The sequence below is a fragment of the Pholcus phalangioides genome, unplaced genomic scaffold (genome assembly GCF_987345545.1).
Source record: "Pholcus phalangioides strain wild (caught in Gottingen) unplaced genomic scaffold, Ppha-v1.0 ptg000014l_1, whole genome shotgun sequence".
In the NCBI taxonomy this organism is placed as follows: domain Eukaryota; kingdom Metazoa; phylum Arthropoda; class Arachnida; order Araneae; family Pholcidae; genus Pholcus; species Pholcus phalangioides.
The window spans coordinates 26,038,263-26,056,445 of NW_028301607.1; the positions used below are offsets into that span (position 1 = coordinate 26,038,263).

The window sequence follows — 18,183 nt, forward strand, 5'->3', positions numbered from 1 at the left end:
AGGGGAAACGTTTCCGGGAAAAAATGACGAAAATTCTGCGAAATTTTAATTCGAAGAAATTGTAATATTTTATACCGCCCCTTTAACAGATCCTTTTTCACGAGAGCGAAAGGGAAACGTTTCCGGAAAAAAAAAGAAAATTCTATGAAATTTTAATTTTATGTAATATTTTATACCGCCACTAAAGAGATTTGTTGGAAGAAGATATTTCATACTTTGCCTGGATTGTGTTTAGGCATTCTATAGAATGACTAGTCATTCTATAGAATGCCTAGGCAAAGTATAGAATAAAACCGGTATTTCATACTTTGCCTGAAACGACCAGGCATTCTATACAATGCCTAAAAATGACGAAAATTCTGCGAAATTTTAATTCGAAGAAATTGTAATATTTTATACCGTCCCTCAACAGATCCTTTTTCACGAGAGCGAAAGGGAAACGTTTCCGGGAAAATATGGCGACAATTCTGCGACATTCTAATTCGATGAAATTGTAATATTTTATACCGCCCCTCAACAGATCCTTTTTCACGAGAGCGAAAGGGGAAACTTTTCCGGGAAAAAATGGCGACAATTCTGCGACATTCTAATTCGATGAAATTGTAATATTTTATACCGCCCCTCAACAGATCCTTTTTCACGAGAGCAAAAGGGAAACGTTTCCGGGAAAAAATGACGAAAATTCTGCGAAATTTTAATTCGAAGAAATTGTAATATTTTATACTGTCCCCTTAACAGATCCTTTTTCACGAGAGCGAAAGGGAAGCGTTTCCGGGAAAAAATGACGAAAATTCTGCGAAATTTTAATTCGAAGAAATTGTAATATTTTATACCGCCCCTTTAACAGATCCTTTTTCACGAGAGCGAAAGGGAAACGTTTCCGGAAAAAAAAGAAAATTCTATGAAATTTTAATTTTATGTAATATTTTATACCGCCACTAAAGAGATTTGTTGGAAGAAGATATTTCATACTTTGCCTGGATTGTGTTTAGGCATTCTATAGAATGACTAGTCATTCTATAGAATGCCTAGGCAAAGTATAGAATAAAACCGGTATTTCATACTTTGCCTGAAACGACCAGGCATTCTATACAATGCCTAGGCATTCTATAGAATGCCTGGATTTCATACTTTGCCGGTAACAAATACGTGACTTGCTCATTCATTTCCTCACTGACTCTCACTTGCTTACTGTGTGGCTCACAGACTTACTTTTTCACTTATTAGGTGACTCATGGAAGAGTAGATCAACTTTCCCCAAGAATAATAAGAAGTCACCAATAAATAAGGCAAATATACAAAAACGAATCCTTAAAAAATCCGAGTAAACCACTCGGGTAGCTCCATTTTGCAAGCGTCGAATCAGAGCACTGCATTAGTGTTACACGCAGGCTCTCAGCTTCATCCTGATCATGACCTTTGAAGTGGGCAGACATACTTTTTCCCGTTGAGCAACTTATAGTTAAGATTTGGTATCCAACCCAAGTGGGATCCTCGGTCAGCATGATTAGTTATTAAATATTTTTCACCCTGGAGATGAGGCCCACTGTGTGTCACAATGCATTAGGACTTTTTGTATTTTTCGTGTATTCGCCTTATTAATTGGTATCCGACTTCTTAATACTAGGTGACTTGTTCACGAACTCTAATTTACACACTCTTTAATTCACTTGCTCACTCGCTCGATTTTTAAGTGGCAAGATGTTGGCAAATATTCCTGTCGATGAGTTGTTCGTCTGCAAATTCCGTGGCGGTAAAATTCCCGGACATGAGATTGAGCAGAATGTTAATACTTGCCTGTTCTCCGAGAACTTCGTTCAGGTAAGGGCTTTGCAACTGAGTAGCAAAATCCGCCGTAAGGTCCCTGAGCTGCAATACGAGTAATTTGGAATAAAAAGTTAGTTTTCCTCGAACATTTTGATCACATAAGACATAAGAACACATAAATACGACACAGAAAAAGTAGAAAAAAAATACATACAAAAGCAAAAAACAATTTAAAATAGAAATTTTTTTCATGAGGGTCGAAAATGTACCTTGCGACCCATTTTTCTAACAACACTACCATTTTCGGGAGGGGGGGGGGGAAGGAACTAATTTGACCAGGACCTACAGCTTATTGTTGATTTCAAAATTAACAATTAACATAATATTTAACAATTATTATTTTTATATGGCATGCTGAGGAGGTTGGATTACTAAGCCCCAGAGTAGGGAAACCTCAGAGGGTAGTAATGTGTTGCAGGTATTTGCTCTCTGACATCATAAACATGTTCGAGCCACACACACATATACATAAATTAAGTGTTATTTAAAAAGTTTCTATATCTTTCTATGCATTTCTGAGAAAACTGCACGAAATAATACGCTCTACAAATTATTGAATATTAATTTTTCCGTAGCTTTTGGACCACTTGGTAGATGGCAGTGATGAAAGAATGGATAAAAGCAGAAATCCACACTTTTTCGAAAGCGTCAAAACGACTCTACTTACTAAAAGGCTCTGCAAAAGCATGCTTATTGATGAAAAGTAAAACTCATGAACGTTAGTTCCTTTTTTTTTTTAATTTGTCGCACCAAGGTGTGACATTCATTTGTTGAAAAATTAATGTCAAAGAGTGATGGTTATACTAGAGCTGATCATATTAAATAGCGGGGAATAATGTAAAATGTAAAAGCACAATCAGCAACACATGATTTTAGATTCTAAACAGGCATCAGAGGTGCTAAACATTAACAAACTTCAAGTTAAAATTTCATTCAAAAATAGCCAAATGTAAAAAAAGTTTATCAAATATTTAAACGGTTGCTGCCATCTAGTGCGCATAATTCGAATCAAAATTGCAAATATTGGTGCCCGTTCGAAATAAATTAATTAAATAGGCTTTTTGCCGGGATATTTTCATTTGGCCATAAAAAAAAGGTGAACATTTAAAGGGGTTTACTGTACATGCAATTGCTATATAAGTTAATTTCGAAATCTTGCTTATAACATCCTCGTTGATTATAACATACACTTCTAACCTCGCCAAGGGAGTATGTTATAAGTGAATGTGACTGCATGATAAAATTAATATATTTTCAATTCTGAACTTTATATTGCACTGAAGTGACAAAATTTTCCTTCGCATGAACCATAAGGCAAGATGCATACAAACTTACTTTCTGTCGAGATGCAAAGAAAATCACAGACTTCCTGCCGTTTTCAGCATCAGCAACTGCTCGGACAACTTCTTCCACGTTTTCATACGAGGAGAAAGCAAGTCCATACATTTGATCGACAGCTAGGCGCACCCACAGATGAGGGTAAAGTATCAGCTCCTGCAGGGTTCCTGTTCAAATAATGGGGGGGGGGGGGGCAAACATTTGTTGATGAATTATCATGTATATCAGGGCTAGAAAACTCCCAGATCACTATGACAGCTAAAAATTTGGTGTTAGCGCACCTAAAGTATACAATGCATGGTTGCTAAATTGGAGGACAACACAATTTTTTTTTGAAATAGCATCAATGCTGTCTTAATGCATGGGTCCACCAGGGCATGGCCAACACCTTCTACAGCAGACAGCCTCTGTGCGAAGCTTCGCGAAATCTTTATATATATATTTTTTGCAGTAGGCCTATATCCAATGATTATAGGTGAAATGGATGACTTCAGTGACGTCACAAGATTCGCTCGTGGCTTTCTGCTACAGAAGGTGTTGGCATGGCCCAGCAACTTGATAATGATATCTCGTTAGGATTTTTGATATTAACTCTTTAATGCCCAGATAGAAAACCTGGGAGGTTCGTGAAAATACCAAGTTTTTTGTGTTCGAAGTGGACTTGTCCAAATTTCGGCCGCTTTCCCTCTCCCTACTCTTTCTCCATGAGTTTCTATTCATGCTACCCTTTGCATTGACGTTCACCCTTTCATTTCAATGGATTTTCGGAAGATAATTTGCCTATATACTGAAAACACACCCCTTTCCTCACAGTAATATCTCTTTGTAAAATGCATTGAGTACCCTTATCTTTCTATAAATGAAAAGACTGGTATACATGTGTGTGAGTGTAAGGAGGTGTGATCCGTGCAGGTCTATTGTGTGAGAGGGTCTACCGTGTCAGTAAGGAAGACAGTAACTTTACTAGGATATAATCAGTCCATTCTCAAGGAGCATTCTAGTACATCAGCTTTTAAAATCCCATTGATAGGGCGTTGCAGTTGTCTTTTCCGTTCCTGCCTCTGACAAGAGCTTTCGGGAGATAATTTTTACCTCACAAACCCTGTTGGTGACAAAAGCCCACCAAAACATACCCATCCATACCACCTAGCTGGGCCGACTTGAGGCGGTTACGGGCATTAACCTACTCGGCCGACCTGGGCATTATAGGGTTAAGCATGTAAATTGTAAGTAATTCTTATAATCATTTGGGGGGGGGGGGGGGACTTAGAAAACCTAATTTGCTCGGTGGGGCCCATAATGAAACATTACTTTTGAATTTTTTTTTTTTTTTTAAAAACATTTTTTTTTTTTGCAATTTTTCAAGCCCTGGGGTGTTGTACTTAAAACATATAGTAAATCCTGCTTGAGACATTTTCCCATTAAAGACTTCTGACAAGGTGACTGATAGTTTAGAATGGTCCCCTTTCTGTAGTGAGTAATCATTTGCAATGACTCCTATGTCACAGTGAGTGATGATTTACAATGGCTCCCTCCCATGCTCCAGTGATAATCTAGAATGCTCCCCTGCTGCAGTGATAATTGCCAAGCAGGTTCCATGTCCTCTAGCTGTCATGCATCCCCAATGCTATCACGGCATTAACAGTTGTGTAAGTAATCATCATGTAAGAAATTAATCATTTCCATCATTTTTGTCGCACCACGGTCATTTTCTGCACGAAAGGGCTAGTTAGACCAGGGCCTATAATTTATTGTAGATTCCGAACAGCCATTCTTTTGATACTCACAGAGAGGTTTGTGCAATAACCCCCCTCCCCCTGGTGTGGGGACTCCCTGCGGCCTCAATCTTTTTCTGTGGTCATGTCGCTGTACCCCCCGCATCAGGACAAGGACACAAACTGGGTATTGAACTCACGACACCTCTAAACATACTTTGGTATTTTAAGCGAGTATCTTATCCACCTGGGATACAGCGTGCATAAGCAATTAATACTCTCAACTTGGTGAGGCACATGAAGAGAAGTTTGAGGGAATCACTGATTTAAACTATAGGGTCCCAACAATGATATATAAAGCAAAAAAATAATATCCTAAAAGAAAAAGTATATCCCAAGGGTCTGTTCAATCATCATCTATCTATTAACTGTTATAAAATGCGTAAACAATGTGCACAAATAACATATATATTAACAATTTTGATGTCAGAAAATGTAACTGCGGTGCTCTCACCCCACATGACATCCATTTCCGCAGCAAATTTTGGCTCTTTTATAACGCTACAATGCATCAAGACCTTTATGAAGGTATTCACCAGGTGGAAAAGGTAATGGTCAGTGCATCTCTCATCAGTATCGCTCGTAGTCTGGAAGAATAACATGCACATTTTTAAATGCAATGGCAAAAAGATTATATCAAAATAACATGCCGTATACTTTTCTTCTAATGAAATAGAACATGGGTACGTCGTCTGATCAGTGATGTCAAAACTGGTGGACCAGGGATCAAAATTATTTAAAAATTTTAATTAATACAGTAGAATCCAGACTATCCTAGAATTGTAATAAGCAATTGTTGAAATAAAATTTACCTCGACTTGTTTCCCTTCCTGAAGTTGTTGACAGAGAAGCGGAAGTAAATCCTTCAGATGCCTGTGGAAACGATCTTTCTCGACTTCTGCAAAAATTCCGCACAGCTGCACTCCGAGTCTGCGATGAGAAAGCTATAAAAGAGTGATACTGATGACATACAAAAGACTATCAGAAAATATCTCAAACAATTTCATGCTGTAGCGCAGAGGTACTCAACTTTTAGGAGAGTGAGGGTCAATTCATGGGTTTCAAAGCGTGTGAAGGAACTACAAGTGTGCCGCGGATCGCTTGGGGGATTCTGTAAAAATATGCCACAGATCACTTGAATGATTTGGAAATGTGCCACAGGCTGGGAAACTTGAGTGATCTGGAAATGTGCTACGGGCCACTTGAGTAATCTAGAATTCTGCTGCGGGTAACTTAAGTGCTCTGGAACTTACCACAGCATTTCCAATTCAACTTAGTGAACTGGAAATGTTCTGTGAATCACTCAAGTGATCTAAAAATGTTCTTCGTGTTGCTGAAGTGATAGTGATATGGAATAAAGTTGTGTTACGGGCAGCAAGTGATCTGGAATAAAGTTATGACGTAGGCAGCAAGGGATCTGGAAAAATGTTATGCTGCGGGCAGCAAGTGATCTAGAAAAAAGTTATGCTGCGAGCAGCAAGGGATCTGGAAAAATGTTATGCTGCGGGCAGCAAGGGATCTAGAAAAAAGTTATGCTGCGAGCAGCAAGGGATCTGGAAATGTGCCATGGACCACTTGAATAATCTGGAACTGTGCTGCAGGTAACATAAGTGATGTGGAGCTACACAGGGTGCTGTTTAAGTGTTCTGGAATGGTGCCACAGGTCACCTTAGTGAACTGGAAATATTCTGTGAACTATTGAAGCGATCTGGAAATGTGCCGGGGGTCGATCAAGTGATCTGGAAATGCAAGATATACAGAAAACTGGATGTTGTGAAGATATATATATTTTTTTGAGATGTTGATTTTTTAAGGAAGGAAAAAAACTCATCTCTGCCTCTACTGGGAGTCGAACCCGGGTCCCTCATTTACCGGATGAGTGCTCTCACCACTAAGCTACAGAGGAGATATTTTCCTTCATTTCACAACATCCAGTTTTCTGTATATCTTGCATTAACAAATGGAGAGCGACATCATGTCATATGATATGGAAATATTCTTTTGTGTCACTGAATTGATAGTGATCTGAAATTATGCTGCAGCCACTTCAGTGAATTTGTAATCTTTTATGGACCACTTGAGTGGTTTTGATTTTTGTCCCGGGCACATCAGATAACTCCAACGACCACATCAGGCTTGCGGGACATGAGTTAAGCATGTATGCTATAGAGCAGGCATCTTAAACATTGCTCGCCAGTACCTGGGTGTTCCCTGAAGCACCCAGAGTGCTCAATGCCTGTGTCAGATTTGGTGCTCACAAGCACTTGATCAACATTCCAATTAAATACCTTGTACAAATTGTATTCAAGGATTGAAATCATCCTGATTCCATGCATTCGTATGTCTAACTTGCCATAAGAGTGCTCTTCTTATGATGATGGCTATAGGCAATGCTCGCGGCTAGAAAAAGGTTAAAGACCTCTGCTGTAAAGGAATGATTAAAATAATACATGAGTACACTCACTTTCTTACTCTCGATCCACGTCAAGGGTATCGAAAACAAGTTGCTTTTATGGTCGTGATCAACCTAGAAAAATTTTAATCAAACTTAAAAGGTGAAACTTGGTGAAAGGAAAATATATCTTTTTGACATATATATTACATATATAATCATCGTGTGAAATTTTTCCTCATGAATATATAGTACCGCTTACTTTTTCAAGAAGGTTCTTTATCGTCTGAGCCGCCATTTTCCTGCACCTGCTGGCGTCATCATTGACTAGTCTCGCAGCAAGAGGAACAAGGAAGAGACCAGAATGCTTCTTTGTGAGATGCTACAAAGGGATAAAGTGCAAAAACATGTGTTTTACAAGGATTTCATCATGATTTTCCCCATATTCTCTGACACGTGAAAATATATTCCTTTGGTAAGTATACTCACAGGTGTGAATGATTTCAGTAGAGAACTAATCATTTCGATCGCGGAAACTCGTCCATGTTCATGAAAGTATTCTAGCTGATTGACATAAAAGTTTAATGAGTTCTGCATGCTGTTTTTTGGGAGAGGATATGTCAGCAGATACTGCAAAGATACCTGAAAAAAAAAGTATTTGCATACCTATGGCATAAATGATCGCTTTGAAATGAAAAAAATGAGCAACATCTCAATATGCAATTCATTGGTGTCTAAACCAGCATTCAACAACTTGTTCACAAGAATTTCCTGCCGGTCCATGAAACATTTCGACCAATTCATATAACAGCGACATAATTTTATATTCATTAAATATCATACTTACCTTAGGTTAGTTTTTATTTATAGCTTCGCCATCAAGTAGATCTGCAAATTATTTCTCCCATTCATTTATTTATTGTGTGTTCACAAATTATACTGGGGGGAACAAAATTTTTGTTGCACTTATACAAGCACTTGATCTTACCTAATCCGAGTATGCTGATTTCAAATCTGAATTCAGTTTTTCTCCTGTAAGCTCTCGTTTTTTTTTCTTCAAAATAACACTTTTAGTTGTTTTCTGAATTTACTTTTTCTGGCACTTTGCAGGCAAGAATTTGCACTTATAACTCTTGCGTTTGTGGACTTCATGAGGGCAATCTTGTTTGATGCTCTAGCAGTATTATGTCATCATATTTTTGTCCCAGCTATCTTGGTAGTACTCATATCGTCTTGAAATCTTGATGGAAGTGCTCTCCCTGTTTATTGCTGACAGCTCCAAGATTTTTCTAGGTTAACTGATCAATGTGACTAAACAGGAAATGGAGCTTTACACTCATGTTGCACCCGAGCTCACGGAAAGCCAACAGCATTCTAGTAACCAGAATCTCATAGTTATCTGCCTTTATGTTGTTACCAAGAAAATTTTGTATAACTGTCTTAAAAGACAGCCACGATGACTTCTACTTTTCATTAATCTTGGTGACAAATAGACTGACTAAGCTGCTGAGGGACTAATGAATTCTTGTTATCAGAATATAAGGAATCTTAAGCTGGAAGCTCGATATCACGAACAAACTACACATTTGCTGATCTTGCTCAGTGTCTTCATCTTCAGATGAGCCAAAACCATTGGGAGTATAACCATACAAGAATTGGGAGTTTTTCAGAGTGTGAATCCATCGAATAGCAGATGCAAAATCAGGGTAGGAGATCCTGTGCCGATTTTTCTTGTTAACACCCTGTGTGGGCGTTAGGCAAAAATGGCAGTTAGTTATGTTATCTGTGGGTTCCCGCAAAAACCATGGGATTTCCAAAAGGTACACCATTTCATTTTCCTTTTGACCTGCCACAAAGCATTTCCTCCCAATTATGACACACAGTATGAGGGGCCCATTTCTTATCTTGGTTCCCAAGTCCCCCAATTTCAAAATAGGCTTCACAAACTATGAAATATTGCACTTTTAACGAACAAGTGTGCAACAACCATATGCATAACTGAATTCATTAGGACTATTTGAACATCAAATTATTGAACAACAAATTATTTCCCCCATTCATTTACTTTGTCACTTCACAAATTATTTCTTCCATTAATTTTTTTTTTGCCAGAAAATTTTTTTATTCCTAATAATAATCAATAATAAATTGTAACCTCCAATTTTTATTTTTTGCTGGTCCTCAAATTATCTCTCCCATTCATTCACTTTTTTTCGGTCCACAAATTATTTCTCCTATTCATTTAGTTTTGCTGGTTCACAAATTATCTCCCTCATTCCTTCATTTTTTGCCAGCCAACAAATTATTTATCCTATTTTATTTATTATCCTGCCCATCTATTTTTTTGTCAATCTTCAAATTAATTCTCCGGTCTATTCATTTTTTGCCGGTCCGCAAATTATTTCTCCCATTTCCAATTAGTCCAGGAAATTGTTCAAGAACTTTTATTGGTCAGCAGCTATAAACAGGTTGAAGAGCATTGGTCTAATACAGTCTTTCCCAACCTTTTTTGATGTTGTGGATTCTTTCCTCTAGCCTCCCTCTATAGCGAATGTCATTGCACCCTGGACCTAATGTGGTGAAAGTCAATTTAACCCTGCCCTACCCCTCTGAAATCCAAAATAAATTTTCTATAACTTATGCATCATAAAGATTCAAGTAATAAATACAAAATTTACAGCATTAAATGTGCCATTTATGCAATGGAAGTAATTGAAAGATTACTCACAGACCCCCCCCCCCAAAGATTACTCACAGACCTGGGGGGATTAGCGAACCATGGATTGAAAAAAACTGGTCTGAAAAAACTGTAGAGATAAATGCTTATTGGAACATCATATTTCTGGAAAAACAAATTCCCAAGAATTCACAAATTTATCAATACGAAGCTCTCTCACCTGTCTACATTGAGTTCTGATATGATCTTGCTCAGAAATAATTGCCATTTCTGATATTTTCCCCATTATGCCAGCTAGCTCGGGTGCTTCGAGCTTCCTCCAAAGAATAGCCTGAAAATATACATGAATTAGAAGAAAACATGTAGGTGTCTGTGATCAAGGTAAAAAAAAAGAAATCTCAACATTACTATTAGAATGTCCCGAAAGTTCTCATTTTTTCTTTGTCGAATGTTGCTAACACAGGAAAGCTAGAAATCTACTGAGAAGTCTTGTGGTTTTTATCACATAGCTGCAAACATTGGGGGAATGTGAATAGGGGAGATTTTGGTGCGAATCCAAATTTCGTAAAAAGGCATATACAGACAAACATGGAAGATATTTTTGAAAAACAAAGTAGTGATTTTTAATAGACGAAAGTAAAAAAAAAAAATCATCGAGAATTATCTCTACCCCCCCCCCCATTGAACTTTATTAACCTGCAAAGAAACTTGGTTTCAGCACTCTAAAAGCTGTTACTTTTGGCTACCTTTAGCCCAGAACCCCCCCCCCCTTTTGACAATTTGCTAAAAAAAAAATTAATATGGAAAACATTTAAAGTTTTAACTTTGCCAACAAAGTAGGAGCAAAAAAAATTACTTGGTACAAATGGTTTTCCATATATTCTTGCTAAATGGCAGTAATGGGAAAAACTTACCTTCAACAAAGTAAAAGCAGTAGCCTGGCGAGTATGATCATGGATATCTTGCTCGATATAGCTCAGCAGAACTCGAAGTTGTTCTTTCGTGAAGTCGTGGTAATTCGTCTCTCGAACTATTACAGTCAACATCTATATTTCATAAATCATGAACAAAAATTTATAAAATATGCATGTATCACAAAAGTTTGTGAGTACATTTATTTAAATATTTTGTGCAATGGCAATGCATCAATTAAAGTGTGTTGCATTCTAATGGTGCATGATAGTACTCAACGGTTGCATGAAGAGATCTTCTGCCGATATTTAAGATTAAAATTGCATTGAAAATAATTCTAAAAATGATTCCAAACTCGTATACTACAGCACTTTCAAAAGCTACAGAAATAGTGTTTAATCTCCAGATGGATGGGTCGTGAGAAGTCTGTGCATGTGCATTTTAGGATGTTGATAAAACAAGCATGCTCAACCATTTGCAAAGTGCAAGCCACTTCATTGGTTTCAAAATGTGTCTCTGGCTACTTAGGTGATCTTGATCCGTGCCGCAGGCCATTAAAGTGGCCTGGATGTGAGCTGTGGCCCACTTAACTCTATAATGCCCAGATCGCCCGAAGTCGGCCGAGTAGGTTAATGCCCATAACTACCTCAAGTCGGCCCGGCTAGGGGGTATGGGTATGTTTTGGTGGGCTTTTGTCACCAACGGCTCTTGTCAGAGGCGGGAACGGGAAAGACAACTGCAACGCCCCATCAATGGGATTTTAAAAGCTGATGTACTAGAATGGTCCTTGAGAATGAACTAAGGGTACTCAATGCATTTTACAAAGAGATAATACTGTGAGGAAAGGGGTGTTTTCAGTATATATATATATATATATAGACAAATTATCTCCAGAAAATCCATTGAAATGAAGGGGTGAACGTCAATGCAAAGGGTGGCATGAATAGAAACTCATGGAGAAAGGGTGGGGGAGAGGGAAAGTGGCCAAAATTTGGACGAGTCCACTTCAAACACAAAAAACTTGGTATTTTCACGACCCTCCCAGGTTTTCTACCAGGGCGTTAAAGAGTTAATTAAAGAAAGAATGTGCTGCAGACCATTTAAGGAATTAGGAACAGTGCCCCAGGTCACTTGAGTGATTTATTAATTTGTTACTGGACACTCAAGTGATATGTAAATATACCCTGGGTCACTTAAGTGATTTGGGCACACTCAAGTGAAAGTGTGGAGAAGGCCACTTAAGGAAAAGCACCCTGGAACAGCACCCAGGCCACTTATGTGATCTGTAAATGCGCTGTGTGTTACTTAAACAATCTGGGAATGTGCTGTAGATTCAGATTGTGCCGCAGACCACTTAAATGATATGAAACTGTTGTGGGTCACTTAAGTGATCTGGTAAAGTGCTGCATAGTTCATTTTTACAAATGTAGGTTTGAGGTTGTGGGCTACATTAGATGACTCAGGTCACATTTGGTCCCCGGACTATGGGTTAAGCATATACATGCGATAAAAGTACTGTACTTTTCTGTGTACAATCTAACATTCTGACTTTGTTGGTTACAAAATCGTGATTTAAATCAAAAATCATTTTGATATATCCATTTGGATCACAAGCAAAGAGAAAGTCATTATGAAATTAAAATCAATATAGTTTCGAATTAAGATTCGCAAGGACACAGTCAGAGTGATACTCACTTTGAAACACATGACCACCATCTCGAAGTTCTCTCCTAGACCCATGCCAACACCAGCATACTTGTTGATGATGACGAAAGATGAATTGACAATATGTGAAGCTTTTTCTTTCAGGGACGGTAGCGGAAATTTGAAGATCAATATCAAGCATCTCAATGTAGATGAAATGACCTAAGTATGAGAAAATCCGTGTTTAATTACAACAGTATACATTTTTCATAGCTGCAAACCTAGAAGAATTAGAATGAGAGAGATTTTCGGGCTGATCCGAAATCCCTTACAAAAACCGTACAGAGACTTATAATAAGACTTAATATAAGAGATTCTGGAGAAACAAAATAAGGATTTTTCCCCTCTAGGAAAATGTGGCATCATGATAGTCATCTCCAACTATTGTTCAACTGTAGGTTAAATTACCTGTAATTACTACACCCGAATTGAAATCAGCCTCACAAAAAATCACCATCTGGCCCAAAAATGGGACAGGCTTATTTAAAATGGAATGAATGGTCAAAGTCACCCTGCCAAATTAGCCAAATCGATGCAACTTTTTTTGACAAATTTTGGTTTCTTTCTTTTCAAACATGATACACCTGGTTTTTTTTGTGATTTGATGCAATGGCAGCACTGTCGTGGGAAGAGAAAGCATCTCCTTGTTCCCTGGGCCTATGATGCTCTTAAGACGACCTCGTTCAAAAGTCATGTAAACAGTTGTTCTTCACCAAGGCATTGTGTAGAACACAGTTCTCAAACCGTGTGCCACATCATCCTGGTGTGCCTTCAACCTTTGTGGAAGGCGCAGTGGAGGGGTGACCCTTGACAAAGCTTTTCCAAAAATATTCTTTGTTAAATAGCTCTAGGAGCCGGCGGAGCTCGCAGATGAGCATTTAATAGGAGGAAAGAGACACCACAGGTGGGAAAAGGTTTGAGAACCCCAGCTATATAGAACAAGGATGTTCAACCTTTAGGAGTGTGGGTCACTTCACTGATTTAAAAATATGTTATTGGCAACTTAAACTTAAGTGAACTGGAACAACGGCACAGGTTACTTTAAGTAATTTGTAAATGAGCAGCAGTCTTTTTTCCCCTTTTCCTTTTAAACTGAGTACAACTCTGGTCCTATCGCCAGAGGTAATTTACTACGGAGTGAGTTGAGCCGGAGGCGTGTGCTGCTTGTTTACCTACAGTTTGAATGAGAATCTAGTGTTATGTGTGAATTTTTTTTACATCTATTTTTTAAACTGAGTGAAGTGTAACGATTTAAACATTTCTACTATTGTAAGCATGATGCTCTCAGTGGTGAGCCTTTTTAAAGGGGATATCGGTTCACATTTGTGCAGTGAAGTTAAAACCACAGAAAACAAATTTCAGCTCTGACCACTGAGTGTGCTGTCGGTGGGTGAGCCACTGGCTGCTTGAGTGACTTGCAACTCTCCAGCAGATGACTCAAGTGATTGTAAATATGTCGCAGGTTGCTTAACTATTTACCCACCAGAGGAGTGAAAATATATGTACCCTGGAATTTCGGAGAACTTCCTTGAGACAAATTTCTTACCCCTGTATATCTTTTTCCAATTTTTCTACTGTGCACACGCACACACACACATATACACATTGTAGAACCTTTCTCAACGATAAAAAACCACTAATCAAAAGCAAGGTATGGCACAGAGTATTTCTTGGAAAAAAAGTTCGCCTGTCTTCACAAATCTGTATGTTGGCTACGTAGTCAACAGTCATTCTTTCATTAGTAACTAGTATAAAAACAAATCCTCTTTCTCCAAGTAGAACCCCATGCAGCAGCTGTCAACATTTTGTCACTGCATCCTGCCCACAGAATAAAAAGAATAAAATGTCTACCTTGGCCATTTCAGTTCGATCTGGTAGTATGCATGACCAGCTGTTTTGGGAGCCGCTGTGGTGGTCGAGTGGTCATAATGACGGACTCGCATCGAAGGGATCCGGGTTCGAACCCCACCGTCACCGCAGTGGTGGTCGGCTGAAGTTGGTTTCCTGTGGTTCCCAACTTCGAGGCGCAAATGCGAGCTGATCTCCCCATTAAAAAAAGTCTCGCCACAGAGAGCAACACGCCTACAACGATAAATTATTCAATCATTACACTTCACTCACAATTAGGAAAACTGGTGGCAGATGGCAGCACGACACATAACAAGCATTACACAGAAACAAACTTCACGTCAGGTTTCACTACACGTACACACACATTCCCGCATGTGCCAATTCGTTAGAGGTTCCACAGAGGAATATGGACGAGGTGCATGCGTGGGTAAGTAGTAGTAGCTGTTTTGGGAAAATATGGTAGGGAAAGGTTAAGTTCTCTGGAATTGCACCACAGGTCACTTAAGTGAGATGTGGGACTATACTGCGGGTCACTTAAGTTATCTAGAACTGTGCCAAGGTCATCTGAATGATTTGAGAATCTGTCAAGTGACACTGTGGGTCACTTAAGTGATCTGGAAATGTGCTGCTTAGTTCTTTTTTTACAAAATTTTGTTTGAGATTGCAGTCCACATCAGATGATTACAAGGGCTACATTTGGGCCATGGATTGAGCATCTATGCTATAGAAATTTCCTGTACATTTCTATATGAAATAGAGAGGTCTGTGAAGGTTTTTCTTTTGCAGAAAAAGGTACAGAAATAAGTCCTTTGAAAAACAATACGGTATTATCCATTATATATATATAATGGAGAAAATTTCTTACCTTGATATGACCAGAATCCAAGCTATCGGCAAGGAAAGGTACAAATGGATCCAACATTTCCAAGTCCTCTTTTACAGAGGACTTTAGCTTCTCTTTCCTCAAGATATGATTAAGAATCTGCAGATATGAAATTCGATTATTAGCAAGTAGGAAATAGAGAAAATTTTATCGCAGAATGATACAAGAAATAATATTTATAGCGTTAAAAAAAAAAAAAAACACAGAAAGAAGCATGCACTACCACTTCCTGAAGTTAAGCTAGCTAGCTCTCTCTCCCTCCCCCCCTCCCTCTCCCACACACACACACACACACACACACACACACACACACACACACACACACACACACACAAAAAGACGATTACTAAGTCAATGAGGTTATTATATCAGGATGTTTGTGATCAAACTGACAGTACTGAGAGCCACCTGTAACTCGATCTAAGAACCGGAGTGACACCAAACTTGATAATGGGGATGATAATGATAATGATAATGACGAAATGGAAAGAGGGAATTTACAAAACATTTTAGTTCCAAATGCCACCATAGGAGGAAAATGTGGTGCAATTGTAATATAAAAAGCAGCTTCAAGGAACATACAGGTGTATATCAAAGATGAAATTGCAGTGAAACATCACCCTTTATTCAACAAATCCCCTTTCCCGCGAGGATATTGACCACCTTCAATGTGACCAAGTTCTCATGGACCACACTTTGCATCCTCTGCACAACATTCTTCATGGCTGAACGAAACAAGTCACGAGGGCAGTTTTTGCTATTTTGTCCTTTAAGCTATCAAGTTTGGGACACCACCAATATGGAAGCTTGGACCCGAGATATTCCTACAGTCGAAAGCCACATGGAGTTAGATCTGAGAAGTGAGGTGGAAAAGGAACCGAAAACTTGTGACAAATGACCTTTTCATTTGTTAAGTGATGCAGATCGCAATGAACACTCCTTGTGACATGTTCCAATCAGCCGAAGAAAATGGTGTGCAGAGGATACAAAATATGGTCCAAAAGAATAACAGTCACATTGAAGGTAGTCGATGCCCTCGCCAGAGAAGTGAATGGGTTGAGGCTGTTTGAGCCCCATCAATAAATTTTACAAAAAGGCTAAACCCCCTTCCCAATTAATTAATGAATATACACAATGCACCACTACCCCTCCTGCATAAAGGTTTGAGTCCTGCACATACTGGACAACTCTCAACTTCAAGACTTTAGGCCCGCCTCAATGTTTTCTTCCTGTCAGTGCCTTTGGATGAAAAAAGCTATAGATGAGTACTGTCAGCTTAATTACCAACACTCTGTATGAGAGACACAAACCTGAAGTGTGAAATTAACAAGAATATGGACATTAGCCGCCACCGAAGTCTTTGCTGGAGGTCCAGCTCTGCCAGGTTCTGTTGGAAGCAAATATATATCGGGTCTGATGTAACCATCTTCTTTGTTTGAGTGAAAGGATTTCCTAATGCAAATCAAAGGACAACTAATTTGAGACATTCGAAACAATTAATCAAAATGCTCATGAAAAATAGCAGCTAATGTCAAAGATGCGATCACACACTGGTGATTAATTTTAATCCTCACTATCAGTCCTTACTTCCTTTCCAACTTCAGTTGCGGCATATTCTCTTTCATAATGGCGTAAGTAAAAACTAGTAGTGGTTTGACACCCATGTCTTTGTTATCGCTCAAACCCAAAGCAATGTGCCTGAGACACTCTTGGATCTTTTTTACTACTTTGTGGCTTCGGGCTGTGTTCAATGCCTATGCAGTAGGAAAAAAAGAAGGTTAACAAATCTGAACCTCCAGAAAAAATATATACATATTTGGATTATATAAATTATAAAATAAAACAATTTGACCAATGAGATAGAAAACATTGCAGCATAAATACACTCAGCGACAAAACAATTAGAACATCACTCAAACTTTGACTTGTCCGAGAAGCCAGTGCACTGACATAATAAACCGGATTTGCTGATAAAAAGTTTTCTCCTAGTCAGAAGCACCAGTTAATGTCGCAATATGCCTATTCATGGGAAAAACAAAATATTTGAATGACTTTGAAAGTGGCATGATTGTGGGTGCCAGAATGGGCGGTTACAGTATCTCCGAAGCCACTGACATTCTTATCTTTTCTCGTACAATGTTCTGAGTCTTCAAAGAATGGCAGCTAAGCAAAAACCTTTGAGTGGAATAGTGGGTGGAAATCGCATGTGAACGAAAGAGGTGGCAGGCGACTGACACGCATTGTGTACAGCAACAGAAGAGCTACAATGCAACAAATTGTAGAGCAATAAAACTCAGGGGATCATAGCAAAGCATATCCATATGCTCTAGAAGACGGATCTTAAAATAAATTGGTTTTAATAGCTGGTGACCAACAACAGTCCTTTTGTTTTGACAGCAAAACCGAAGAAAATAGCTTCTGTGGGCTAAAGAACACCAAAATTGAACACTTGATGAATGGAAAAAAGTTGTCTGGTCTGACGAGTCAAGATTCTTTTTTCTTGACATTGATAGCCTGATCAGTGTGTGGCACAAGCAGCATGAAGCTATAGATCTGGCATGCCACACAACAATTGTTCAAGTGGGTGGCGGTGGAATAATGGTCTGGGGAGCATTTTCCTGGTATTTAATCTTGGTCCCTACATTTCCACTGGAAACACCCATCAATGCACCCATTCGGAGCTTACATCCACATCGCTGATTACCACATGCACTCATTTATGGCAATGTTTTCTGATAATGATGATGGCTATATATATATATATTTTCAGCAGGACAATGCACCCTCCCACAGGGCTGGAATTTTCTTTACTGAAGTGAAAAGT

At 38.7% G+C, this 18,183-nt stretch overlaps 1 protein-coding gene across 1 annotated transcript in view; it reads right to left on the reverse strand.

The window, feature by feature from the left end:
- Window positions 1–18,183, reverse strand: part of LOC149078364 (small subunit processome component 20 homolog) — a 103,333-nt gene that overhangs the window by 14,172 nt on the left and 70,978 nt on the right. Inside the window, exons 46-58 of the mRNA XM_089242018.1 lie at window positions 16,947–17,113; window positions 16,670–16,811; window positions 15,342–15,458; window positions 12,617–12,787; window positions 10,924–11,055; window positions 10,230–10,340; window positions 7,822–7,974; window positions 7,595–7,714; window positions 7,405–7,467; window positions 5,753–5,884; window positions 5,395–5,527; window positions 3,163–3,332; window positions 1,798–1,869 (exon numbers count right to left, since the gene is read on the reverse strand). Coding sequence (XP_089098144.1) covers window positions 1,798–1,869; window positions 3,163–3,332; window positions 5,395–5,527; window positions 5,753–5,884; window positions 7,405–7,467; window positions 7,595–7,714; window positions 7,822–7,974; window positions 10,230–10,340; window positions 10,924–11,055; window positions 12,617–12,787; window positions 15,342–15,458; window positions 16,670–16,811; window positions 16,947–17,113 — 1,683 coding nt within the window. The remainder of the gene's footprint in view (window positions 1–1,797; window positions 1,870–3,162; window positions 3,333–5,394; window positions 5,528–5,752; window positions 5,885–7,404; window positions 7,468–7,594; window positions 7,715–7,821; window positions 7,975–10,229; window positions 10,341–10,923; window positions 11,056–12,616; window positions 12,788–15,341; window positions 15,459–16,669; window positions 16,812–16,946; window positions 17,114–18,183) is intronic.